Genomic DNA, 27,374 nt, shown 5'->3' with positions numbered 1-27,374 from the left:
ACAAAAAAATTTTCTAGAAGGCCTTTTTTGTGGTGAAAATTCTATACTGAGTCCATACAAAACATTTATTTGTGTATACATTTAAAGGATTTGTTATACTAAGTTTTTTTTCGCCATAATTTTATTTTCATTTGTCTTTGTTATAAGTTTGTTTTTATGCACAAATTATTATAATTATAGTTTCATATTTCTGTGTTATTTAGTTGCGAATTGTGTGAACATTTTAATGCCAATAAACAAAATCTTGATTAAAACTGTTCAAGATTTTTTTTCACATTTATCGACTAAAATTTGTATTCTCTATTTCAACTGTCGCTTTGAAATATTCAAAAATCTTAATCTTGAAATAAGTAGAAGTTAATCTTAACCATTTTTTTAACAACTTTTCGTAGTTTTTTTTCCAGGATAGCAAATATATTCTCTGTATATTTGTGTTCAATCTATTTTAACTTGTTAAGAAGATAAATTTTCGATTGTCATAGACATATAAATTTTATTTAAATATAAAAATGTATTTAGTTTTTAATTTGTTCTATTGCAAATTGACTTTTGAAATATTTTTTCAGTTGTTTCAACTGAGTTTGTAGTTTTTACAGAAATATGAAACATTTAAATCTAAATTTTTATATGGATGCTTTTTTTTTAATAAATTCTAATGAAGACATTTCTCAACACTTAGTTTTACCTTGAAATAGTTTAGTTTAGCAATTTATTAAAAACATATCAATAAATTAATCAAGTCATTGTGATTATCAATAATAACTTAAAGTTAGAAATGCCAAATTTTAGAAATAAATCTCTTTAAAAATCTCAAAATAATTGCAGCTAAAATATACATATTAGAAAACTTAAGATATGTAACTGAAAATGCTTTCTAGACAGACTTCATTCTAATGACTTGATCTCTCTGTTCCCGCTGTTGGCTCACTCTGAGAAATAAAGTATATATAATTTTTTCTTTTCTCTAATATAATGATTATGTTTACTAAGCTAATTAATTATGACTTTACTACAAAAATACATATAATTAATACATCATTACATACATAAATACATTTAACACTTTTTTTCAATTCATTCTTCTCTTTTTTTGTTTTTGCTATAAAAAATATATAAAAAAGAAAACTGAAGAGAAAAGAAACTAACAAAAGTTTTTGTTCTTATATAAAATAGATTAAATTAAAATTAATCTCGCTATAATTATAAGAAACTTTAACTTTGGTCGTTTGATTTTGCTTTGTTTTTTTTTTTTCTAAATGTTATTTAAATTTTTTATAGAACTTTATCTATAAAAAAGATCTAAGAATAAGTTTGTATAATTTGTGTGTGTATGTGTGATTTATGTGTGTATGTGAATTTTGTCCTGTAATCTATATAATTATATAATAAATATGTAAATATGTTTTAGTAAATGATGAGTATGATTATGATTTCTAATTGATTGAGTATCAAAAGTTCTGCTCCTATAATTCTAAGAGCAGAACTTCTTCATGCTAGAGTGCATTTAAGAGAGACGAGTCCATCATGCGATCATCATAAAGACTTAAAGTTTTTGAAGCTCTTATTTTACGTACCGAAGGTGGTACATCACCTGGAGTCTTAACACGTTGACTGGGATCACGTAGTCTTTCATTGCTGCCACGAGCATTGAATACCTCACGAAATACCTCGAGACTACGTTGTCTTCTAAATTGTGGTTCTGAATTGGAGTGATTTCTCATCATGACTGCATTATTTATGGCTGAAATATTTTTAAGTTCCGCTTCGCTTAAATGACCATTTGTGGTGTCTATAGATAGGTTAGTTGATCTAGATCGTGTTACTATGTGTGAGGGTGTAGACTTTCGTTTGTCTAGACTTTTCAATCTATACTCTACTATACCATCTACTTCATCCACATCGTCATTGGTATCGTTCTCTTCAAATGCATCAACTCCATTATGTATCTCTTCTTCTTCAATGGTGGTTATAGGATTTGATTGCAAACTATTAGGAGGTGTAATTTTGAAACCATTCGTCTGTGCCAGCGGACTTAGATCCAAATTATTGGGCCTTTTATTTTGTACATAACCATTATTGGTGTGATCTGCAACCATGGTAGTCGTCGTAGCACTAGGTTTATCACAATTGGCTTTCTCCTTGTCTATAAAACTGATAACTACCGGTTTGTTGCTTAAATTTTTCTCTACCAGATTTGATTTTTCATCTCCCCCATTTAAATGCCGAAAAATGTCAAAATTCTCTATGCCATCGTTTTTGCGAAACAGTCGTTTTTGTATTAAAGCTCTAACACCATGCCAACCTTTTAGTTTACGATCGGTATTTTGTTGTTTGGGAAAACCTTGGCCCATATGAGTCGATTCCTCTTGTTCCAGCGAGGGAAATTTCTTAGAGCTGCCGCCAGAGATTAATTCTTCCACAGAAACATCGTCGTCTAAGCAGGAGAAACCATTATCCTCTCCAGATTGCGGTTGGAAACTGTGTTTCTTGCTACTTTGTATAAGTTTTTGCGGATACTGAGCCACTTTAGGTGCCAGATTTCTTTCCTGACAGGGATTTCTACCCTGATAGGGTTGCAATTGTTGTTGCGGCTGTATTAAAAGATTCTTTTCGGTTGTTGACGATGTAGAGGCATGCTCATTGTTGTCCTTTAAGTATGGAAATAATTTCATATTTGGTGGTGGATTTAATACGGTATTAGTGTCGTTAGTTATGGTCTCTATATTATTGGGAGAACGAGGTTTATGCTCATAAATTAATTCATTTTCTGAGTGAATAGTACCCAGATTATTGGCATTCAGTAAAGGTGTTGTAGCTGTTAAATGGGCATTTAAACGAGCACCTATATTAGCAGCTTCATGCATTCTCTCCTCGGCACACAGAGAGGTTAAACGTGCCTCGGCATCATGATCCCAACAATCTTCACAAGTATCTTTAATTAGCTTTGCGGCAGGACCACCTCCCCAACCAGTGGGGAATAGAGGACGTGCCTTACGTCTTACTACCAATGATTGCATTTGATCGAAAGAGGGATGAGAACCCACTTCCAATTCATAAGGAGCTTTATAGGGTGGTGTGACTTGTCCTTGTGGATAGAAATCTGAACAACGAGTAGCCACTTCCCATAACACCAAACCCAAAGAGTAAACATCCATTTGCTTTAGCGAAGTCTCACAATCTCTTAAGTTTACGGCTCCTTCCAATAATTCGGGAGCCATATAACGCAAAGTACCCACTTCATTTATGGACTTAGTTTCAGCTTCTGCCACCTCTCCTTTGTATTCGTAACGAGGACCAAATACCTTTAAAGCAAAACCAAAATCGGCTATACAACAGGTACGATCCGCTTTTACTAAAATATTACGGGTATTCAGGTCCCTGTGTGCTATGCAGGGCTTATGTTCATCGCCTCTTTTTAATTCGGTATGTAAATGGGAAAGACCTCGAGTTATTGTTTTCACCATGCCACAGAATGTTTCAAAATTTACGGTGTTCGCTATTAACCAGTCTTGTAAGCAGCCCAAAGGAGCCAAAGACAAAACTAAATGATATTCCAATTTACCTTCCATAGTATGACGTTCGTCATAACCTAGAAAGAATAAGATTAATTTAAGAAAATAATACATTTAATAAGTTCCAATATAATACCAAAATATGTCAACAAGGCGGGACAATCCATCAAAGGCAGCGAGTAAATATTTCTTTCGTTAATAAAATACTGCTGATGGGCCTCGGGAAATATTTTAACAGCCACCTCCTGATCATGTAATAAACCCTTCATTACGGTACCATATTTGCCACTGTCCAGCATGCAAACCAAATTCAAATTATCAACATTACGTAAATTAGAACTATAACCAGGACCCGAGGGTGCTAAAGGTGCCTCCTCTGGCTCTGGTTTTTCCCTTATGCTGCGAAAATATATAAAAGTTGACATAAGCGTTATAAAGAGACAAACTATTAGAACAGCAAACCACAGGTTGGTGGTAGACCATTTTAGTTTATCATTAGGTTTTAATAAATTTGAAGCTTCAGCAAAATTTGTTTTCGACAACTGCAAAGAAATCGCAATTAAATAAAAAAATGTATAAATACAAAGTCACAAAAGTTATCTACCTCCAAAAATGAGGGCTCTACTACCGAGACATTATTATTGCAAGAATTACCCGAACAACAGCAATAATACATGGAACTATTACGCGAGGTCGATGTGGGTGAAGAACTTACACATTCCGAGTGATTACAGGTGGCATTACCTTCTGTGCTTTCTTTCCAACAACCTAAAAATTTTTAAAATAGAAAAGTAATTAATAAAAACATAGATAAAAATAAAAAATTTATTCGCCCGAGCAGGGACTTGAACCCTGGACCCTTGGATTAAAAGTCCAATGCTCTACCGACTGAGCTACCCGGGCAGTTGTGTTTTACAAGACATTTAACTGTTTTGTCACCTTAGTGAGCAATATGATAACAAAAAGAGAGAAAGAATAACTAAGAGATCGTGTTCTTATAAACAGAGTTGCCATTACACAATTTTTGTATATTAGAGGGAATTTGCTAGAATTTTTTTGCAAACTTATATTTTTCTTTTCTAAATTTTAAAATCAAAGCAATTATTCTCTTTGTGTTAGAGTTGAGCAATTTTCGCCAATATTTCCTTTCTTACCTTGTTTTACAATTTGAGTTCCATTCGGCGTATTGCTCCAAAGAGAAAAACAAAATGTATAATCAGCTGGACACACCCGAAATGTGGGTGTAGTTGTTTCCAGTACTTCTAGTTTTGCATTAACAGTATTCTGTAATTCTTTGGCTGTCAGACCAGATGAATCAAATTGTGGCGGATCATACTCATCGGTGTCATCATCTTCATCCAAGAGTATGCGATCGTCTTCCTTAAAGCTCATGCAGCCAAAAGGTGATGGAGCTGCAACAAAATTTAAAATAAATAAAAAATAATTTAATAATGATCAAATCCTAAAACTTACCAGATTTTGCTAGAGTTAATAAAACCAATAGGTATAGAAAAATAGTTAGAATTTGCTTAGTCATTGTTTACAATTATTTCTCGTTCTTCTCCCCTCTTGGTGTAGTTGATTTTCAAACACTTTCGTTTTCGATTTTTTAAAGGTGCTTTTCCTTTTCAATGATATGTTTTGTGTTAGTATCCAAATGTTTCTATAATAAATGCCATTTTTCGGGACTTATAGGCTTACATATCTGTAAATAATTAGAGTAAACAAGCATTATTATTATTATTAAATTTATTTATTTATAAAATTAGTTTCTTTCATGTAAAAGATGGGTGCAACCAGTTTAAAATATTTTTGTTAGGCTTTTACCACATTACTTGCGTTAGTTAGTCTGTCTGGTTTGTTATTAAATGTTTTTTGCATTTATTGTATATTTATTTGTTTTTTTACGCTTTTTCGAGTTTTGCCTTAGACATTCTATTAGTAATTGTGTCTTACAGATAAGGCATGTCTTGCTTTCAATCGTGATAAGCATTCTTATTAATATGTTTTTATTTTCCATACTTTTTCCAATAGTTTTCATTTGTATTATTTTTACGTTTATTGTTTAAATAAATTGCAAACATTAACGATCACTTTGATGTGTGTATTGATGTGATCGATGATTGAAATGACACAATATAGTAAGTTCTCATTTCAATAGTTTCTCTGTTGTTTGAAGAGTAAAATGTTAATGAGCTCATACTCTCTTAATTATAGTAATAGTCTAGTGTTGTCAAAACTTTGAGATAAAAAACGTTAATATTTGTTGAATGAAAATAAAAGTTAAAAGGCCTAAAAGCCTAAAAAGAAAAAATCGTCTATTGTTATGTATACACGGTTGTTAGATCTTACAACGTTGGCAGTAAAATATGTAATAATACTGTTAACTTACAAATTTTGTCTTGCAATAATTTCGGTAACGCTTTTTCAGACAACTTTGAAAAAGAAAAATTGTAAGTTTATTATTAGATATTATTAAACATTTTGTGGACATTTTACTGACAACGTTGTAAGATCTGACAACCGTGTACCAGGGTTTTATGTCTAATCTAATCAAGTGACCTTTTTCTTCAAGATGGGAATCGATAGTAATTTTGACACTTTATGGGATGTCGTTTTATCCAAGAAAACTTACAGTTTTGCTATTATATTACAAAAGATTAACGGAATATATATGTAATTCTGTTGATCTTTTGTAAAATCAAGAATTTTTCGTTCTCCAGTTAGAACTACGGTGCTAATGGAGTGATTCAAAGCAGTCATAATTTCTTATTTTAGATTTATTGATCGTGCTATTAAGGACTATTGTCTTAGGGAGCATTTGATATCGATGCACTCAAAAAAAGAGCAAGAGGCGGCTGTTGGCAGCGATTTCTAACATTTTACGAATTAGTTTTTCATGCTTCCAAAAATAAAAAAAAAAAAAAAAACAAAGAATTATATGCTGTATAAATCGGAAATGTGAATAAGAAACCCAAAGCGTAAGAAGTGGTGTAAGAAACCCTGCCAATGAAAAGAAACAATGTCAAAGTTAAATTCCATGGCGACAAAGTAATACACTTTGAGCTACTGTACTCGGGTCGGACGATTACAGGGAACCTGTATTGAATGCAGTTTATTTGGGTTAAAAACCCCCGGAACAAGCGACCAGATGTAAATGTATAGGAAAATGAATGGAAAACAATTACTGTGAAGTCAATCCTCACTGACATGTCTAATCCGACTACTATTCGTATAGATAAATGAACATTTTTCTAACTGGAATATGTTTAAATTTAAAACAGATAATTTACTTTAAAAAATCCCGAAAACTTTGGGATATTAGGAATCGGGATTTCCTGTTCGACATTTTTAATCAAATCTAAACAAATGGCCTGAATATTATGACAACTTTTGCGATAACTAAAATTATCTCCTGTAGATTGGTGTCCTAGTCTGGTAGACCGGAGGTGATGTGTTCTCAATTCCCACCTCAGGCACTGGTTAAGGAGCGCACAACAGATCCGATATAGGCCTAGGTGTATTTCCTTGAATTTGATGTACATACATATATACTACATCCTCCTTTCGAAAAACCTAAACTTACTAAGCTTGACTCCGACTTAAAAGCCATAGAAAAAAGACATATTCATATAGGATAAAAAATGTATCCATTTAAGAAACCCGAAGCGCATGATATGATATGAGTGGTATAATATAGAACCAAATCAATGTCAAAGCATCTAAAACGGTGAAAGCAAACTTCGTTTGAATAACAAATTGGCTAAAATCGTAAAGCCACAAAAACATTTAAAAGCGTTTTGATAAAAGTTATTCTAAAATCATGATTTTTATTTGATTCATTATTATCCTTGAGCTGTTAATTTGGTTTTGCATCCTTACGTAGCTGGAAATATGAGAAAAGGTCAAAGCTAAGAATGACCTATGTATATCACTTCCAGGTGTACCGAAAATATGATGATTTTGTTATTTCTATACATTGAAATATCGGCTGTGAATTCCATTAAGAATCAAGAAAGATTCTAAGGTAATCTTGCAAAGTCCGTCTTCTGGATATATGGGTACAATGGGAAATATTGCTTAATAATGCTGACATTTAAAAGCTAACAAAAATGAGATAGGAAATAACGCTTGTCAAATAAACTGTATTCTAGTTGAACCAGTAAATAAAATTTGGATAAGTTGTGAACTTTTGTATAGACACTACTGTCGTCTTTCATTCTGAATGATTAGATTTCAATTAAAAATGTATCAGACTTTTAAAAACATTTAAAATATTTCCCTTATAAATCTGTAATCTGCTGCTGCTATATTTAGTAAAATATTTATAAAATTGATTCCTGTAATGGAGTCGGCCTTGACCGATTGATTGTGCATATGTTTGTATGAATATTGTATTTATTTTAATTCTTATAAAATTATGCGTTTTTTTTTGTGTTTGTTTTTAAAAGTATTTTGTGCTCTTTTTTGCAAAAGAGTATTATTTTACGAAAAATTACTCGATTTTTTAAAGTTTAGCTAAATTCTCTTATTGTGCTGTAACTCATACTCAGTATTTGTATCTGTGTATGTAACCCGCGCGTATCTATGGCGCCACATAATTGCATACTTTTTTTTTCTGTTGTATTTTGTATCTTTTTTGCAGTCTCATGTATATTTGTTGTAGTTTAAATATTTTGAGTGTATGCTTGTTTTTGTTGGCTTTTTTAATGTCTTTTTTTTTGTCTTATTATTGTGTTATTGGTCGTTTGTGCAAATAATATCTCGTTTAAAACAAGGGAGATATGCATGATTTTTTTTTTAATTTTTTGTGTTTTTCTCCATCTACATTTTCGTATATGGAAGGTAACAAATGCATTTTGCCAGTAAAGTAAAGAAACAAAAAAAAAACAACAACAACTTCTTAAAAAAAGCACATGAAATTATTTTGCGAAGAAACGCACTTGTTCCTGGTGCAAGTTCTTTATTTTTCACAATTTTTTCTGATTTTTTTTCTTCTTTTGACAAGTTACAAAATAAATGTTTTCATGTTAATGACTCTTTATGGCTTTAGGGATGTTTTTTGTGTTTTTTCTTTCTTCCACAACCATTCATGGTTGTCACAGTGGGTGGTGGGTTTTAGTTGATATGTATTTTTGCAATATATTCTCCCATGCCCCAAGTAACACATCAGAGTGTGGCAAAGACATTGATTTTTCACCAAATTTAAATTACAACTTTTTACATTCTCCATTAATTATTAGTTTATTTAATAATAGAACACTTATTTATATTAAAAATTATAATTTAATTTAAAACTTTTATTTAAACTTTATATTGATTTTCTTATTAAAAACAATTTTTCTTCCTTGTTTTTTTTTTTTGTATGTTTGTTTTTGTACACTTTGTAGGTACATTTTATTTCACTTTAATTTCTATTGATTTCTTTTATGACGTTAATACAAATTATCTTTTGATTTAATTTGTTTTAAAGATGCGTTTAATTATTTTACCTTTTTTACTTTATAAATATAATTTACAACAATACTTTTGTTTAACTTTGAAAATTTTTGCACTTTAAACAAATTTTGAAAAAAACACACACACAAAACAAAAAACCAATGAACAAATTTGAATTCAAATAAAACAATTTCGTCGTGAATGTGTGTTAATATTGTCGTGTATTGTTTGCTTTAGTTAGTTTTTTGTTGTATAAAAGTATAATACATATTATATAGGTATTTTTTTTCTAATATAGCCGACCGGCGCCAGTTTCTCTGATTTGATTTGTTTATAAACGTTTTGGCGTAGCGCACCGCTCCGCTTTCATTTAAAGCTAAATTGATTCTGTGCTATGTAGTATCTGGTTTTAACAGATACAAAACTACTACTACTACTTGCTGCTGCTGTCACTGTTAACTGTAAAGTTGTTTTGTTTTTTGCAAGGTTGCCACCACTAGAGTGTTTTTTATTTTTATTTGTTTTCTAGTATAATTATTTAAAAATTTTTTCTTCAAATAAACATTTAATTTCAAACATATTATGTTTGTGTTTTTACAAATATTAATAAATTTTCAAGTGGATAAAAACTTCTTACTGTTAAAATTTGCAAAAACTATTCTTTAGCGTTAATAGTTTAAACATAAAATTATTTTTAAAATATGGCAATTCTGTTAATGTAATGTATTTCTGTCATGTTAAGAGAGCAAAGTTGTTTATATTAAAACTCTCTTTAAAAAGTTCAATAAAGAGATTAATTCTGATACCCAATTGGAATTAAGTTTCATGTAGTATTTATATTTTCAAAGAAATAAAATTAATACACCGTGCAACAGTCACTTTCACACATGAAAAAATCTATGTGTACAGGAAACTGTGGACCATTATAAATATCCTAATCATAGGTGTTATCAGCACCTATAACCTGACTGGTCTATAACCTGGTAAAGTAATTTGACTAGCGTTTCGACCAGAAAATCTAACCTTTCTTATACTACAGTAACCGGTTGAACAGTGGGCAGATTTACGGACTGCGTCGTTATATTCTTGGAAAGACAATGTTGACTTAAAGACTGATGCACAGTGAAATTTATATTTCGGAGTACGTAATGCCTCAAAAGAGTGACTGGGCTTAACTTGCTGTTAGATTAAACTCGGAACAAATTTAGGCGGACTTTACCTGATGATTGTGTTTTTCAGTTATGGATTAAAGATGAGTTAACTTTGTTAGTATTGCCAACTTTTCAGTCAAAAACATAAACAATGAACAGCTGTTTTTTTACAAATATTACTTTTGTGAAATGTAAAAATCCACATATTAAACATTAATGTTTGAAATATGTGGATTTTTAGATTTCACAAAAGTAATATTTGTAAAAAAAACAGCTGTTCATTGTTTATGTTTTTGACTGAAAAGTTGGCAATACTAACAAAGTTAACTCATCTTTAATCCATAACTGAAAAACACAATCATCAGGTAAAGTCCGCCTAAATTTGTTCCGAGTTTAATCTAACAGCAAGTTAAGCCTGCTTTAACTGAGTAGTAAGAAACTCGCCCTTCAATAAATAATGCGTTGAACGACTATGTTATCCTGACTATGTCGTATACAAGAGTTCTATGAGGGATGAACGGCGTACGCCATATAAAAAAATTGCCACATTAGTGTTCATTAATGGGTCGTTTTTAGATAACCCCGTGGTTAAAAGGAATAAACGACAAATAAGGCAGGACTATTTTCAAATTTTCGCGTTTTTTTGATTAAATGATGTTACATTTGTTATTTCTAATTAGACCAGTCAATAGGAATATTATTTAATATACATACATATTTTTTACATTTTACAAAAGAACAATTTTCTAAACATTTATGTTTGAATTTTACAAACTTTAAAATTTTAATTTCTATGCTAAAACATTAATTTTCTACTTTTCAAATGGAATAGCTGGTAAAACTTTGCCAGCACATTGACCAAAACCAATACGCAAACCATTACGTTCGCAATGGCCACGAATAATGACTTCATCGCCATCTTGCAAGAATTTACGAACGGCACCGTCTTTTAGGTTAACGGTTTTCGATCCACGCCAGCTGAGTTCCAGCATAGAACCATAAGAGTCCTCTGTTTCACCACTAATGGTACCAGAAGCCATTAAATCACCGGGTCTTACATTACAGCCGGTAACAGTGTGATGAGCGATCTGTTGCATGGCAGTCCAGTATAAATATTTGTAATTTGATTTGCAGATTTGCGACTCCTCACCATTGTCGGCTAAAACATAAAAGGACAAAAATATTATAAAATACTTTTATATATATTTTTTTAATACCCACGTTTAACAAATACTTCCAAATTAATATCGAAGTTGAAAGGTTTTTCATGTTTCAAATAGGGGAAAACTTCAGGTTCTTGTGGGAAGTTATCGACTAAGAAGGGCTCTAAAGCAGCAACTGGTATAACCCAGGGTGAGATGGTAGTACCCAAATTCTTGGCTGTGAAGGGACCCAAGGGAACATATTCCCATTTTTGAATATCACGAGCACTCCAATCGTTCATTAAAGTAAAACCGAAAACATTCTTCCAGGCCTCTTCGACGGGTATACGTTCACCCAATTTATTGCCGGGACCACCAATAAAGAAGGCCATTTCTAATTCGAAATCTAACAATTTACATGGTCCAAAAACGGGTGGTTGACCATCTACAGGCAAAGTTTGACCAAGAGGACGACGAATGGGGGTACCAGAAACTACCACCGAACTGGCACGTCCATGATAACCTACAGGAATATGACGCCAATTGGGCATTAAAGCATTTTCCTTGCCACGGAACATAATGCCAACATTGGTGGCATGATGAATGGAAGAATAGAAATCGGTGTAGTCACCAATCTCTGCGGGTAAATGCATTTCACATTCAGCTTGAGGAATGATAACACTGAAAATAATCAATATTTTTTTTCATTATGAAAAATGGTAACCCTGACTGTTTATAGCAAAAAATATCCTGTTTCCTTACCTTTGCACCAAATTGGCATTTTGTTCTAATTGGGAATTTTTCAACAACAATTCACGGGTTCTTGAACGCACTACATTCCAGGCAGTATAGCCGAGACTCATTAACAAATTCAATGATTCTGAGTTCAAAGCATCCTAGACGTATAACAGTTATTAGAATTTGTATTATATATATTTGTAACTTACATATAAATATAATTTTAATTTACCTGTACTTCTGGTGGGTATAAGGAGGCAACACCGCTCAAATCCAATACGCTGTCACCAATGGCGACACACAAACGCTTGCGAGGCTGTAAAAGTGAATTATGAAAAACAAGAACAAACAAGTTGTTTTTAATTAAAAACTGAGACTTGTGGATTTAAATTTTATTTTTGTTTTTTATTGTCATTCGATTCAATAAACATGTTGTTGTTTGTTTGTTATCAAAACTTTATTATAGTTTTTATATCTAACAGATACTTTATTTTAAGAAACATAAGCTGTATCTGAAGCACACGAGAAAACAAAAACAAGTCTAATGTCTTGTTGTTAATTTATGTAAATGCGATACAAATATGCATCATTTCTAGTCCTAATTTAAATTTTAGTGTTTTTCTAGTTTGATCTTAAATTGTATCGTTAAACTAGAATAACGAGATTCTTTCAGATAAAAAACATGTGATTTTTTTAATATTTAAATAAAAATATTTAACTTACATTGGATTTTGTGGAGAAGACACCATAAGGTAAATTTTCCAAAGGAAAATCACTTCCAGCCGGTACATGAACAAAAGTAGTGGCCATTGTATTGTTTGTTTTGTCTTTTATCTGAGAATTGTTTATATTTTTCGAAAAATGTTTGGCTGTGATAGCTGCGAATAGAACTATCAAGACTGCGTAGGCAAGTTGCTTTAAGTACGCCAGTTGAACAGAGACTGATAGCAAAGTGTTTTGACGCGATCGTTCTAACTTTGCTCAGTAGTCACGCTCTTCAGCCGGAATAATATACAGGGATGGAAATTATTGCTTAGCTTAAATGATCTTTAGAGAATAAAAATGTACATTCATATACAAAAACCATTGTTTGTCTAACAAAAAACAAATATATTTGCTTAGTAATTACAAAGCATCACTAAATAATTTAAATGTATCGTAATTAATAGATTTTAATAAAAACAAAACGACAAAATAATTGTATGTCACAATATGCGCACAAAAATGATATAGCACCGAAGTTTCCATCCCTGTCTGATATAAATATAAGCGTAAGTGTTGCCAGATTTGAGTTAATATAATAACACTTTAGTACAGTAATGGCAGGTAAAAAAGTATTCATTAAAACTGATTACTTTTCGTAATGAACCATAAAGTACGAACACCTGATTATGACCCAATTTTTAAATTAGAAATTAAAAATAGATTTACGAATTAAACAGGCCTACATAGAAAAAATCTTTTTAAATAGTTTTTATTAATCCCAGTCTTATTTAGTGGGCTGGTCCCGAATATGGAAAAATGTCGTATCACTTCTCAATTTTTCACATTTTGATTTTTAATCCTTGTATAATTGTTTTCCAAATATAAAATTCTGTCAATGGTTTTATGAACAAATTTTGTATGAAAGTTTAATTTAGAAACCTTTAATAAATGTTAATTAATAGAAAGTTTATGCGTAAATCCTTTAATACCACTCCAATTGAGAAAATATTAAAATTTTGTTATCACTTACATTCTCTTAGAATGATCTTTAATCTGCCGATATCCTTAAATAACACTTCAATTAGTAAAATATTAAAAATTCTGTGATCAACTTAAATTTATATAAAAAAGCCCTTACAAGAACCGTCATCGTACCGACGACCACTGTTTATTATAGATACTAAAGGAAAATCATTGGAATGAAATATCTACGATAGGCTTGAACAATGTATCAAAACTTCAAGCGGACTATCAAACACGTAATATGGCTTTAGAAAACCAAGGGCAACAATAGATGCAATTGCAATGGTTGTAAACTTTTCAAAAGAAGCAATAGAAGGCAGCAGCTGGAGGAAGGGATCCAGCTGCTAACAAATGCGTTTTACACGGCAAACTCTTAAACGAAGAAATATTCCGATTTATCTCGTGGCAATAATAAAATAAAAACTTTCGCCTGAGAATACTAATATACGAAACAGATAAAGGAATCGAAATTCATAATCTGACAGGAGGAGTTCCATAAGGATTGGTTATGGTATCTTGAGGTTGCATCTCCCAAATTTATTGGCTTTGCCGATGATATAGCGTTGGTGATAGTGGCAAAATCGATAGAGAAAGCTAAGTTATATTCAGTTAGTGAGATCATGATTCAATAAAATGAGTCTATCGCTAGCTAAGCATAAGACGAAAGTAGTTAAGAAAGTAACTAGTCGTGAAAGGGTAGAATACATAACTCCCCAAATCGGAAGCAAAAAGTTTTTTATCTTGGCAAGCAACGTGGTCAGCATCTACGAAAGGTAGATGGACATATGCTCTTATACCAAATAGAGAAGTATGGTGCAAAAGGCGAAATAGTTTTCTTAAATTTTTACGTAACAAAACTCTTTAGTGGACACGATTATTTTCGTTTATACTAATTTCGTTTTGGATCGCTCTCCGTTTTGCCCGTACTGTATAGATAATGTGTAGAGGATCCGAAATATGTATTCTTCGTGTGTCAACGTTTCAAGACTGAGAGAATGAACTTAGAAAGGCAGATAGGGGAGATATTTGCGCAAATGACGTTGTACATATAATAGTCTACCTTAAAATTGGAAATTGGTATGTGAATATGTAATAACTGTAGTTTTAGAATTACAAAAGCAAGAGGAACTTAGGAAGAGAATTCTGGATTTAAACTAAGTTTTAAACGGTATTCTCCCCTGTGACGAAATACTTTTGGTATAGATAGATAGATAGATAGATAGATAGATAGATAGATAGATAGATAGATAGATAGATAAACATGGAGAGGTAAACTACAGATGCTACTTATATAAATTTGGACACAATGATTCACCACATTGTGCACCTTGTAAATGGCAGAAGAACGCAGAGTCTTCAAATGTCGTAGATTAGACGATGGGAAGACAGTTAAGTGAGAAACTACGTAACGCAACACATAGCAAATAGAGAAATGTTCTCTTTGTGCCGACCGCAGACATTTTTAAATTTCCATCGCTGTATATGTTAAGTATCTGTTTTGATTGATGACCCTACAGATATGCTTTAATATTTCTACACAAGTTTTTAACTGATTTTTAAATAAGTGTACAAGTTGGAGTTTATTTTTTGGCTTTTTATTTGTAATTTATTATACAACATTTAACACATTGAACTATACAATGATATTTAATTATTTTTTTTATAATTTTATTTAAATATTTGTGGTTTATTTAATAGTTTTTGTTTTATGCATTGTTTGGCTATTTAATTAATTTGTAGTTGCTTTCTGTATTTGTATTTGTGTTTGTGAGTTTTTGTTTAATTAATTATATATTTTTTTCTTTGTTTTATATTATATAATAGTTTTTGTTGTTGTTGTTTTAATGTGGTTTTATATAGATTTATATATGAATAGGTACGTACACACATTTAAATATAGATTTATTTTTGATATTGGTTTTGTTGCTGTTATAATTATTTTAAACACATTTAAATTGTAGTAATGTGGGATTTGTTTTTTTTTTGCTTTTTGCGATAAATAAAATAATTAACAATTTAACAAACTCTACAACAACATTTTTTAATTTTTTTTAAAGATGTGATTTTTTAAGCTTGTTGTTGTTTTCTTTGTTGTATTTGTACAATATAGAGAGAGAATACACACACATTGATAAAATGTTTTAATTTATTTATGTTTTTTTTAATTTGTTTTTAATTTTTCTACTGCCTAAAATATATTTTTATTGGCAGTTCTTTTTTGAATGTTAAAAAAAAAACTTAGCAGGGTGTTAGTTTTTGATTTGTGCATAAATGTTGATTTGAATTTTTTGCGAATTTGTTGGCGTTTTTTATATGAGATTTACTTTTCCAATACGTACATACATATGTATAATTGTTTAATTAGTTTTTTATTTTTTTCTAAGAATTACAAGAAATTTAAATTATTTTTTTTGTTTTTTTTTTTTCTAATTTATTTATATTATTAAAATGGTGCAATTATTTTGTTTTTTGTTAAATATGCGTGCAATTTTTTTCAACTAAAAAAAGGAAATAAACATTTAATTTAATACTTCTTAATTATATATTAATTAATTTTTTATTTAATTATTATATATATTTTTTTGCATTATTTGGTGGCATTTGTAGCCGCTTGCTCTCCTAATCATTAATTATTGTCAGTCACAGCTGGAATGTTTTTAGCCTTCGACTCATTATGAGGCAAGTCTAAATACATAGTAAACTATTTATTTAAACATTTTTTTATTATTATTATTAATGTTGCTTAAATCTAAAAATATTATACTAAAATGTCTTCCACAAAGTTTTTTTTGTAATATTTATTATAATACATTTTGTGTATATTCAACTTGAAAATTGTCTTCATTTAGTTAATTTTACGTTTTTTTATTATTTAATATTTTATTTTTTTTTTATAACAAATGTCTTCCAAACATTTTATTTTATTAGAAATTAAAACATTTAAGAGTTATTATTTATGTTTATTTTTGATACATGTATAAAGTTTTTTTATAAAGAGTTTATTTTTTAATGAAAACTTCATAAACAGTATTAAAGCCTTAAAAAAACACTAATAAGAAAAATAAAATTAAATAAATTTTAATTTTAAAACAAATTGTTAATGGAAAAATAAAAAAATAACTTTATTGTCCAATGTCCAAATATTTAGAAAAAACTTTAATATTCCTGAGTTTGCTCAGGAATATTCAAGATTAAACATTTGTATTTATTCAGCAATCATTTTGTAAAAATTAAAGAATTGCCGAACGTTACCATGTTTAAACTTTTTAAGCAAATATTCGGGAACAAATCGCAAACGTTTCTTCATAGCAGCAGATAATATAAAAAATCAATAAAAATTATTAACAATTCACATACATGTTCTCTTTGCGAATGTTTAAGAACAGTACTTGAATAACGTTATTCAAACTCCGATTTTTTTTAAATATATCATTCAAGATCAGACCGTAATATTGCAGTAAAACATTCGTGGTTATTCGGCAATCATTTTGTAAAAATTAAAAAATTTCTGAACTTTACCATGATTAAACTTTTTACGCGAATATTCGAGAACAGATCGCGAACGTTTCTTCAGAGTCGCAGTTATTCTGCAAATAACTTATCTTAAATTTTGGGAAAAAAAATCCAATAAAAATTATTAAAAATTTATATATTTTACAGTTTTAACGTCATTGTGAATGTTCGTGAGCTGTCTTTGAAAGTTCTTCAAGAGCTGAATCGAAGCTTTAAAACATTCGCAAATAATTTCTTAATAATTTTTCGAATATTGAAAAAAATTTTTTCGAAAATAATTCTAATACATTCGCGATAGTTTCGCAAATGTTGTGACACTTTAGAACTTTTTCGTGAATTTTCGAGAATAAATTAATGATGTCTCTTTCGCTTTAGATCGTTCGTTTCGCAAATAATTGCTTAATTATGTTGTGAACATTTTTCTTTAAAAATTATAAAGAACTTTGGAATATCAGCATGATTCAAATTTTTATAGTCTTTCTGTATTATTTATTTTAAATTCGCGATTATTAGTGAATATTGCTGAAGCAATAATTAAGAATTTCGACGTAACAACGTAGTAAAGATATTAGAATACAGAAATGCTATTGATGTTTTAAAACATGCATTGTTTTGAATGTGATTTCTCGAATAGAAAAATTCGTGAATTGCTCGCGAATGTTCTTACAAAGTTGTTTAATTGTTATGAAACATTCGTTTTGTCGTTTTGAAAATTAAGTTTTTATGGTATTATTGAAGAAATTATAACGAAACAATTGAAAGGTTTATACTTTGAACATATTCATTAGGAGAGTAGTTCGAAAATGTTTTCAAATTCGGAAGTTTTTATGAAAAACTCAATTTTTTCGAGAACAGCTCGCGAATGTTGTTGCAAAGTTGTTTTATTGTTGTGAAACATTCGTTTTGTGGTTTTGAAAATTAAGTTTTTATGACGAAATAGTTGAAAGGTTTATACTTTGAACATATTCGTTACGAGAGTAGTTCGAAAACGTTTTCAAATTCGGAAGTTTTTATGAAAAACTAAATTTTGACATTTTTAAAATTTGATAAAATAGCATAAAATAAATAAAAATCGACTTAAGATCGTAAATGAAACTGAAAAATTTGTAAAGAAAAAACTAAAATTTTGAAAAAAATAGAAAAATTAAAAACGACTTTAAATATTGTTTATGAAATTAAATGTAATTAAATATTTTCTTTTAATTATAACGAGACATTTTTGTTTACATTTGATAATACACTTGAAGAAAATATGTTATTAATTAAAGTTTTTAGGATAAAAGTTATTTTATGTTTTGAAATTAAAAACAAATAATAAAATCATTAATAAATTTTACTTTTGACTGGATAAAAAATGAATAACAACACTAAACTCTTGGCTAAACATTTAAATGTGCAAAATGTATTAATGTTTTTGTATATAATAATTAATTAATTATTAAATTTAATTTTATATTATAAATATAATATGTATATATATTTATTTATATAATGTATATCAAGAATTAAATGTGAATTGTTGTTATTACATTTATATAAATATTTATAATATATTTAAGAAATATAAATATATATTTTTTTTAAATTTTGTTAATTAATTTGTATAAATGTTTAATTGATTTTGTTTGGATGTTATTAATTTTTTTAATATAATTGTTTTTGTTGTTTGTTAATTGATATGCTGATTCCAATTAAACAATTAAATCAAAAAACTCATACAAATTATTAACAACAAAATTAATATGAAAAAAAAAAAAATAAAGTAAATTTAATATGTAAAAAAAACTTTATCTTAAGGAAGACATCGATATGTTGTATATATGATATTTGTGTTGGTTGTTGCTGTTTTTTTTTTAATTTACTAAAGTGTAGTGTCCTAGTTGGTTGTCATTCCATTAACTCTTTTAATCCTTTTTTTAAGGTTCAAAAAGCTGTAGAATCTATACAAACTATTTCACCTGGAAGCCCTTTAGTGATTTTGCTGTAATTTTTCTTTTTTTTTAAGAAAAAAAGAAAACCAAAACTTTTTAAAAAAACTAAAATAATTATTTAAATGAAAATTGAATTGTTTCATTATTGACTCAATTCTAACTTCAAATCTTTAATAAAAATAATAATTTTGTTTTATATTCCTTATAGATTTTTTGTTTAATAATTTATAAATGTTAGTTTGTATGTCTATAATTTATCTATAGTTTTGTATGTTAGTGTAATTGTGTTTTGTATTTTATTAGTTATTTTTTGTTTAATTTTGTTAATGCGTTTCATTAAGTTTAACATTTTGTTTATTAGATTTGCTTTTTTTGTATTTCAAATTAATTACAAATTAATTGATGCGCATAGGGATTAGTTTTTTTTATTTGTAACTTCTTTCATTCGTAGTTTTCTTTTTTTTAGTTTTTTTTTTCGTTTTAATTGAACATTAAACAGCTTTTAGTTTTAAAAACAAATAAAAATAATTACAACAAAAAAATTTTTAATAATAAAAACATATTATGAAAAATAAACATAAAAGTTTAAAGTCCATTTCTAGGAAAAAAGACTTGTTCAAAATTTTTTTCAAAGAAAAAATTTGAAAAAAAAAAAATTCAATTTATCGCTTTAAAAAAACGTCCACAAAAAAGAAAACCAGTGTTTCTCAAACGTTTATATATAAAATGGCGATAAATCACAATTGCACAATGACCCGCCATCTCCAGTTTTACACAATGAAGCGCAAAGTTGATTCCAATCGGGTGTCGTTGGAGTTGAGGTGTCAATTGCTCCATATGGCACAACTTGTTGTCGTCGTTGTTGTTTCTGGTTAAAATTATTAACATTTTCCAAAATCATGTATTCGTTATTCTTATCCCTGTTACATGGTGTACAACCGGTCAGTGTGACACTATTATAATCACAGATTATGGCGCAAACATTAGTTTGTTCTTCAGCTTTCATGTAGGCGTCAAAATCACCATTAGTGTTATAATTTTTACAGGTACAAACATCATCACCTGTAAAAAAATGTTGAAATAGTAATACGAAGAAAATGTTAGTAATTATTATAATAACAATATTCTAGTTCAAGTAAAAGAAAAGTTTTAAAAATAAAATATTTAAAAATTCCTTAATAAATTTAATTTGGAAATAAATCTTTATACAACGGTTTTTTAAGGAAGGAAATGATTTGCAACAGATTTTTAAGATCAGTTTTTACTCGTATGTTATTACTTAAATATAATCGAAACTTTTCGTAAACATTTGCTTCTAAATATTTCTTTATAACACAAATTATGTTGAAAAATAATGCGGATATCAATGTTACTTTAAATCTTAAATCCGTATATGGTCTTCGAATTTCTCCATCGTGTCCTGAATTTTGTAAGAAACTTAAATTTTATACTTTTTTGACAGTGTAATATTAAATAAAGTTTTATGGCAAAAACTTAAATTTAATTATGGATGATTAAGAAACAATTTAAAAATTATTTTTGTGGAAATTTTATAACAAATTGCGAAATTTATTTCGATTAAAAAAGGCGATATAATGACTTTGCTTTTAAGTCGACAAGTTGGACTTTCTTAATAAAATTATTTACACGCTAACATTACACATCAAATATTACTCTCTGAAAAAAAACTTCTTAATATGGATCGAACATAGTGTTAGGTTCTTTCCAAGTGTTATTGCTAGATACGACTTCTATTGAAATTTTGAAGAGAGTGAGCTAAAGTGATAACTGTAAAACCCAACCTAGGGATTGAGGACCAAAGGCCAAAGGTTTGAGAATTAAAGGCAAAAGGTTTCAGAACCAACCCTTCTATGGGACGTTTCTGGAATATATTTTTCTTTATAGTGATTTTGTTCGTATTTGTTGCTCTTACTATACAGTTACAGTTACGTTACAGTTTCAGAACTACTTGTTTTTAACAAGAGGGATTACACTGGTCGACAAATTCTTAATTCAGAGACCAAAGTATAATTTTATACTGAATCTCAATACGACCTCAGAATTACATCTAAAAATTGAGACATAGTTAAAAAAATCAATTTTTGTCCCTGTATAACGTTATAAAGTCTTAACATATGACATATCTTCTTTGTTTTTTAAAATATATTCTCCTGACTCTTGATATAACAATAAATTTACAAAAACTAAATTTATTTGTGCACTTTGACCTTCTTTTACAAAAAAAATATATTTTTCGATTCACCTTTCCTTTTCTATAAAAATACTCTTTGAATTATTTAAAAATCTGCTGTAATTGTTGAGAAATCATCCAATGAAGTTTACAGACGGACAGACATCGTTAAATCGAGTCAGAAATTAAATTTTTCTCGATAGAAACTTCCTCAGTTTAGAGTGGTTGCAATATTTCTGCTCGTTATAAAAAATATTTACAAAAATTTCCAAAGCACTATAAATACCATGAATATACCAAAAACCATTGAAGTTTTGAAGCTCGAAGAAGAATGAAGATATGTTAGATGTTAAGTTTATATTTTAAAGTTGACAGCTTGGTTCTTAAAACCCAATCATTAAAAAAATAACTATGTCTAAGTGTTTCGCCTTAATTGTATTTAGACACCTTTTTTCAATATTTTCAAAGAAGTTTCAATATTTTATCAATCAACCGTTACTATTTTCTGTTAGAATCTGGCTTTTGAGAGACATTTTATAAAAATAAATTTGTTTCGAAGCTACTATGCTCTCCTTTAAACTAACGCACAAATGCTTAGCCTACCCAGAAAAACCTCTAATGGTTTGTACTTACATAACCACATACTTTTTAAGAAATAGCACTTACAGTTTGCATTACTTTTAAGTATTTACATATAATTAGATAACTAGGTACTTTATTTAGAGTTATATCAGACAGAAACTATATTTTCTGTGAAAACCATTATCGAAATCACAATAAAGTAAATAAGCAGCGAACTAACAAACTAGAAGACCAGGATCGTATTCTGTTTGAGGCATTTTTTCACTACTTAAATAAGTATTTGTAAGTACTTATTTAAGTAGTGATTTGTAAGTGAGTGTGGTAAGTACTTGCCTCTAATATCATCACCGTGTTTTAATAATGAGTTAAAATACTAATGAATAAGTAATGGAAAGCGGCTTTTTTACTTTTTAATTCGTTACTTTTCAATGGAAGTTATTATAAGTACTTTGAAGCTATGACCTATTAAAGAATCTGAAATAGTTCTAGTTTGCACATGTTCTAGAACTAGTTAATTTAGTGCGTTGACAATAATAATCCGTCGGACCAAACAAATCTAAAGCAGATTTTTTAAATTTTGAACTAAAGAAAATTAAGATATCAAAATTTTTGTGAAATAACGATTTTACTTTTTGAACAAAATGTTCTTCGTACTGAAAAATTGGATTTGCATTCTCAATATCAGCGAAAATTGGATATTCTTTTTGTTATACATACTTTGAAATCTAGGTAATATGTAGACGACCCATAGCCCGTCTATCTGTTGACATATATAAAGGGAATATTTTCAGTTTTCTACGAATACGATTTGTTCAACATTGAAAAGGACTAACGTTGGTCCATCCTTTCACATTCACAATTTCATTTAACTTGTTACATAATCTTATAATTTTAAACATTAAATGCCTGTTATTTTTTTATAACCTTTTATAACCTATTTTATTATATATGCCATTTTTATATGTATGTAATATAAACTTACCTAATTGTAGACCACATAATTCGGGGCATATTAAATCTTTTTTCGTATCCATGATTTCTTCGGCATTTTCAAGTTGCACTTTAAAGGGTAAAAATGGCAAATTTTTACAGTAGGGAGCGCATACGGCGCCACCTAAAGCAGCTCTAAAATAAATAATAAAGGAAAACTTTAAAGAAAAATCACTTAATTTTTAATTTAATTTTTACACAAAAACACTTAAGCACAATGTGTGACGCAGACATAAACCCACACTATATGTATGTAAATAAAAAACACTCGTAGACAAAATTACAACAGATAGATAGATAACTTTTTTATGGTATTTGCAATTTATATATAATTTTTTTGCTCATTATAAATAATTATTTACAAACACTTTAAAAAACTTTCTTCTTTTTTTTTGAGAGCACTTTTTCTAACTTTTATTTTCTTTATAATATTTTTTTTTCACTTTTGTTATTGTTGTGTTGCTCAGCAACTTACCCGCAGAGCTGTTGACACACCAAACTCCAATCTTGAACTGCACTTGATGGCGTTTGAATTGTTACAATATTATCAAAGTTCAAATTATTTTTGCCTGTCTGACGACGGACGTCGACATCCCCTTTTGCCAGCAATGACGTCACAAAGTCCTTATTTAATGGTAATCTATTGGCATGCGCACTCAACGAACTCGTAACCACCAATAGTAATAATATAAGCCAATGTTGTTGCATTTTATAGCTAAAAAAACAGAAGAAAAAGAGAAAGAATAAGAAAGGAAATGAAACAAAACAACTATGACGTCAAAAGGATTTTAAAATGTAGGCGTTTTTTAATTTGGATACTTTTTTATGTTAAAAAAAGAAGAAAACAAAAAACTGTTGTATTAATTGGTATGTATCCATCCATTTTTAAATAAATGGCTAACAAACAAAAGAAAGGATATTTATTTATAGTGTAAGTGTTACTTTAACACATATATGAAATACACAAACATACACATGCAACTGTATGGATGTAGAAGCAGCATATCAACAATATTGTTTGTAGATGCAACCAACGTAATACACACAATTGTATGTCTAATTGTAGTTAAAATCAAATTACTATGCAGCAATGGCTACCGATAATGGTCATATCCTTAAGCCTACAATACACAGGATGGTTTTCAATTTTTTTATAGCTGGATTAATCATTGATATAGAAAAATCGCCAGCAGCAGTAGCAGCAGAAACCTACAATTGTTTGTTATAAAATTGTAAAGAAAAAATTGATTGTGTATTTTTTCTAGTTCACTTAACAAGAAAAATGCATAAAAAAAGTTTATATTACAAAACAAGCTAATTCTTTTTTTTTATTTAACAATTTCAATATTAAACAAACAAACAATTGCATTTTTTTAAACAACAACCTTAACATATTGAACAATTTGTTTACTGTTATTTTTATAGGAATTATATAATATGTATTTAGAAAAAAATAAAACATAATCTAAACATATTTGACCCATTTTCAACACCCACAACATTCACACACCAACAGTAACATTTACATACTAATATTTAGGATACATACATTATTTTTTTTACACACTCAACACTAATATACTCTCGTAAATGTATGTATATGAAAAAAAAAATATCCTTGTCAACTAATTTCTGAATTTACATGACCATTTTTTCATCTTTCCTCTTCGCTCTTAAGAAATTCACTTGAGAAATTGTTGTTTTTTCGCCTACATTTATAGTTGGCACAACAAATTCGTATTCACTCACTCCCGAAAATAAAAATGAAAATGAATTTTGGTCGGTGCCTTAGTTGGCAGCGTTTAAATGTTTATATAAGTAGTAGTGTAGAGGAAACGGAAGACAGCATTTTAGTTTTAACGCGTGATCCTTTTACACATCAAAAAGTGTTATTAACGAATATAAAATAAAGTAAATTTTTCACTTTATTTATTATTAATTATAATAAATAGAAAATATTTTTGCTTATCTGGGATATAGAGCTTATAATCATTATACGTCAAAACAACAAGGAGGTAATTATTCAAAATATATAAAAAAAATTATTGCTTAAGTGGAGATTTTCAAAAAAGAGAAACAATCTCAATCGTCCTAAGAATAACAATAAGTTAAGTGTCAAAATAATTTCCATAAGAAGTGCGGTAGTACGTATTTATTATGTACATACATACGAACTTCATCAGTCTTAAGAAAATATTATAAGATTTATAAAGACAACAAAAAAAGTTAACATTCCCAGAAAAAAACTTACATTAAAAAGTAATGAGTTAAAATGCTAATAAAAACTGTTTCACTACTTCTTCATTAGCATTTTAACTCTTTATTTTTAGATATATCATTATTTTAACACGTTTATGACAATGGAGGCTAATACTTTTACACTCACTTACAAATAGGGAGTTTAAGAAGTACTTGCAATTTCGCTTGCAAAGAAGTTGTTGAGTAAGTTGTTTTTGTGGTTTCTTAACACGCAACTAAATAAAATTTGCAAACAAAATCAAAAAGCTGAAAATAAAGTACTTCTATATTAGTTTAAAATAAAATTATTACTAGAGTGCTTATAAGTAATGTAGACGGTTGGAAGTAGTCATTGAAAAGTTATGTAAATGCAAATCATTACCCAGTTTTTGCTGGGATAACTACAAATTATATATATTTTTATGGTAAAAGGGAGTTTATTACTCTCCAATGTGTTAAAATATTGACTAAAAATACTATTTTGTAATTAAATTTTAGCATTTTAATATAATGAACGTTTTTGGTGAGAAGAGTTTCATTGTGATGTGCTAGGTGAGGATCACGTAATCTATACATAGTATATTAAATCAGAAAATTTCCAAAAAAATTCTCTTGTTAAAACACAATTTGTGTGAGAAAAATTTTAAAAAATGGAATATAAGCTAAAAAAAATTTGAAAAATATGCCATTTTCTAGCAACTTCTTTGATTCGAAAAGAAAACCAGTTAGACCTGGTCCATACTAGGAAACTTTTGTTAAAAAACTTTTTCTTAATTCTCTTTTGAAGTTTCCTTAATGTCCACATATAGAAACTTTTGTTTCAGAAACTACGTGTAAATTGCATTGAATTGTTGTTGTACGAATGAGAAGAATAACAAAACAAAACAAGTTTCCAAATACGAGAAACTCCGTACCACGAGGGAGATGAATGATATTTTTTCTTTTTCTCTCCCTAATGCAAAATTAAAAGTTTCCCAAAAAAAAGTTTCCTAGTGTGGACCGGCAAAATGCATTTACATAGAAATCCTTGCCCTGCTTATTATAGACTTATAGTAAAATCTTTGAAAGTGGATTATAATTGCAAATTGCCTAACGTAAGTCTATGAAACCCAAATTTCAAACATAAACTCAGACAGAGATATTTCATCTTAAGCTGTGATTATTTTTATTCAAATCAGACTGAACATTTCAAAATTAAATAATTATTAATGCTTTTTTTCTCTTAATTACATATAAACTGCGATTTTTGTTCAGATACCAACATATTTAAGATATTTATGAACGTAAAAGTTTTAGGTGACTATTTTGTGAATTCCCTTCCCTCAATTCACTTCATTTATCATGTAATTTGAATTTCGCGAATTTCAACGCGATTTATCTTCTGTATCGTTTGTGAGAGGGGCTAGAAATTAGAGAGCGATATTACTTTTATGAAGACACCAAATCGAGAACAGGACGACTAGCCCTTCATAATTAGCTGTATATGATGAGAGGTATTTTGGGTGGAAAAATTAGAAGTGGGGATTCAGAAAAATGTTTTGATGTCCGATCCACGACAGTGAAACTCTAAATATATCTAAATATCTTCGGATAGATATAATTACGAATATAATATCCATTACAAACACTGATTGAAACTTCATAGGTATTACGTTCAGGAAACATCGGACGATAAAAAAACTACATGATAACTTTATTGGAATTTTTTTTTACCAACAAATTTTCCACGAAAAAGAGTGCTGACTATAGTATACACGGTTGTTAGATCTTACAACGTTGACAGTAATATGTACAGAAAATGTCTAATAACAGTGTCAACTTACAAATTTTGTCTTGCAATATTGACAGTAACGTTACAAAAGAAAAATTGTAAGTTCTGGCGATTGTTAGGCATTTTCTGAACATTTTACTGTCAACGTTGTAAGATCTGACAAACATGTATCATGGCTTTCTGAGCAAAATTGCAAGTATTCTTGTAAAAGGATCTTGTAAAAGGATCTCAGCTTGTTTAATTTTTGATTAAGAATCATTTGACCCATATTTACTCTTGTCCCTATATATCCTTCCTTCTATAAAATTACGTTTTTGTCAACAAATTGTTTAAATATTTCGGAAAAACTAATAAAATATTTTATTATTAAAAACAATCCATATTTTTAACATATGTACACACTGTTGAAAGGTTTATATGGTCGGACATAGCCGACTATACATTCTCA

The 27,374-nt window shown here is 28.9% G+C and overlaps 4 protein-coding genes and 1 non-coding gene across 6 annotated transcripts in view; 1 reads left to right on the top strand and 4 right to left on the bottom strand.

The window, feature by feature from the left end:
- Positions 1-27,374, top strand: part of LOC111683310 (glutamate decarboxylase) — a 57,994-nt gene that overhangs the window by 4,045 nt on the left and 26,575 nt on the right. The window contains exon 1 of one of the 2 annotated variants that reach the window (XM_023445369.2): positions 24,744-24,932. The exons of the other annotated variant lie outside the window; for it this stretch is intronic. The gene's annotated coding sequence lies outside the window, so the exon portion shown is untranslated. Of the gene's footprint in view, positions 1-24,743; positions 24,933-27,374 lie in introns of those variants that run through there. 2 annotated transcript variants of the gene reach the window in all.
- On the bottom strand, positions 199-8,839 carry LOC111683314. Its single transcript, XM_023445374.2, has 5 exons — positions 4,986-8,839; positions 4,667-4,924; positions 4,117-4,280; positions 3,649-4,054; positions 199-3,589 (listed from the first exon to the last, which is right to left on the bottom strand). Exons 1-5 carry the CDS (start codon positions 5,047-5,049, stop codon positions 1,494-1,496), a joined length of 2,988 nt encoding a protein of 995 aa, XP_023301142.2. The 5' UTR covers positions 5,050-8,839; the 3' UTR covers positions 199-1,493.
- Trnak-uuu lies at positions 4,343-4,415 on the bottom strand. Its single transcript has one exon. It is a non-coding gene; the product is annotated as a tRNA-Lys (tRNA).
- LOC111683312 (fumarylacetoacetase) lies at positions 10,798-12,935 on the bottom strand. Its single transcript, XM_023445372.2, has 5 exons — positions 12,706-12,935; positions 12,215-12,298; positions 12,007-12,140; positions 11,324-11,925; positions 10,798-11,261 (listed from the first exon to the last, which is right to left on the bottom strand). Exons 1-5 carry the CDS (start codon positions 12,790-12,792, stop codon positions 10,915-10,917), a joined length of 1,254 nt encoding a protein of 417 aa, XP_023301140.2. The 5' UTR covers positions 12,793-12,935; the 3' UTR covers positions 10,798-10,914.
- LOC111683313 overlaps positions 19,738-27,374 on the bottom strand; it is an 8,310-nt gene continuing 673 nt past the window's right edge. Inside the window, exons 2-4 of the mRNA XM_023445373.2 lie at positions 23,393-23,632; positions 22,910-23,052; positions 19,738-20,216 (exon numbers count right to left, since the gene is read on the bottom strand). Of these exons, the coding sequence (XP_023301141.2) occupies positions 19,870-20,216; positions 22,910-23,052; positions 23,393-23,625 (723 nt within the window). The 5' untranslated portion in view covers positions 23,626-23,632 and the 3' untranslated portion in view covers positions 19,738-19,869. The remainder of the gene's footprint in view (positions 20,217-22,909; positions 23,053-23,392; positions 23,633-27,374) is intronic.

Source organism: Lucilia cuprina, chromosome 5, assembly GCF_022045245.1.
Source record: "Lucilia cuprina isolate Lc7/37 chromosome 5, ASM2204524v1, whole genome shotgun sequence".
In the NCBI taxonomy this organism is placed as follows: Eukaryota; Metazoa; Arthropoda; class Insecta; order Diptera; family Calliphoridae; genus Lucilia; species Lucilia cuprina.
This window is presented reverse-complemented; position numbering and strand designations above follow the sequence as displayed.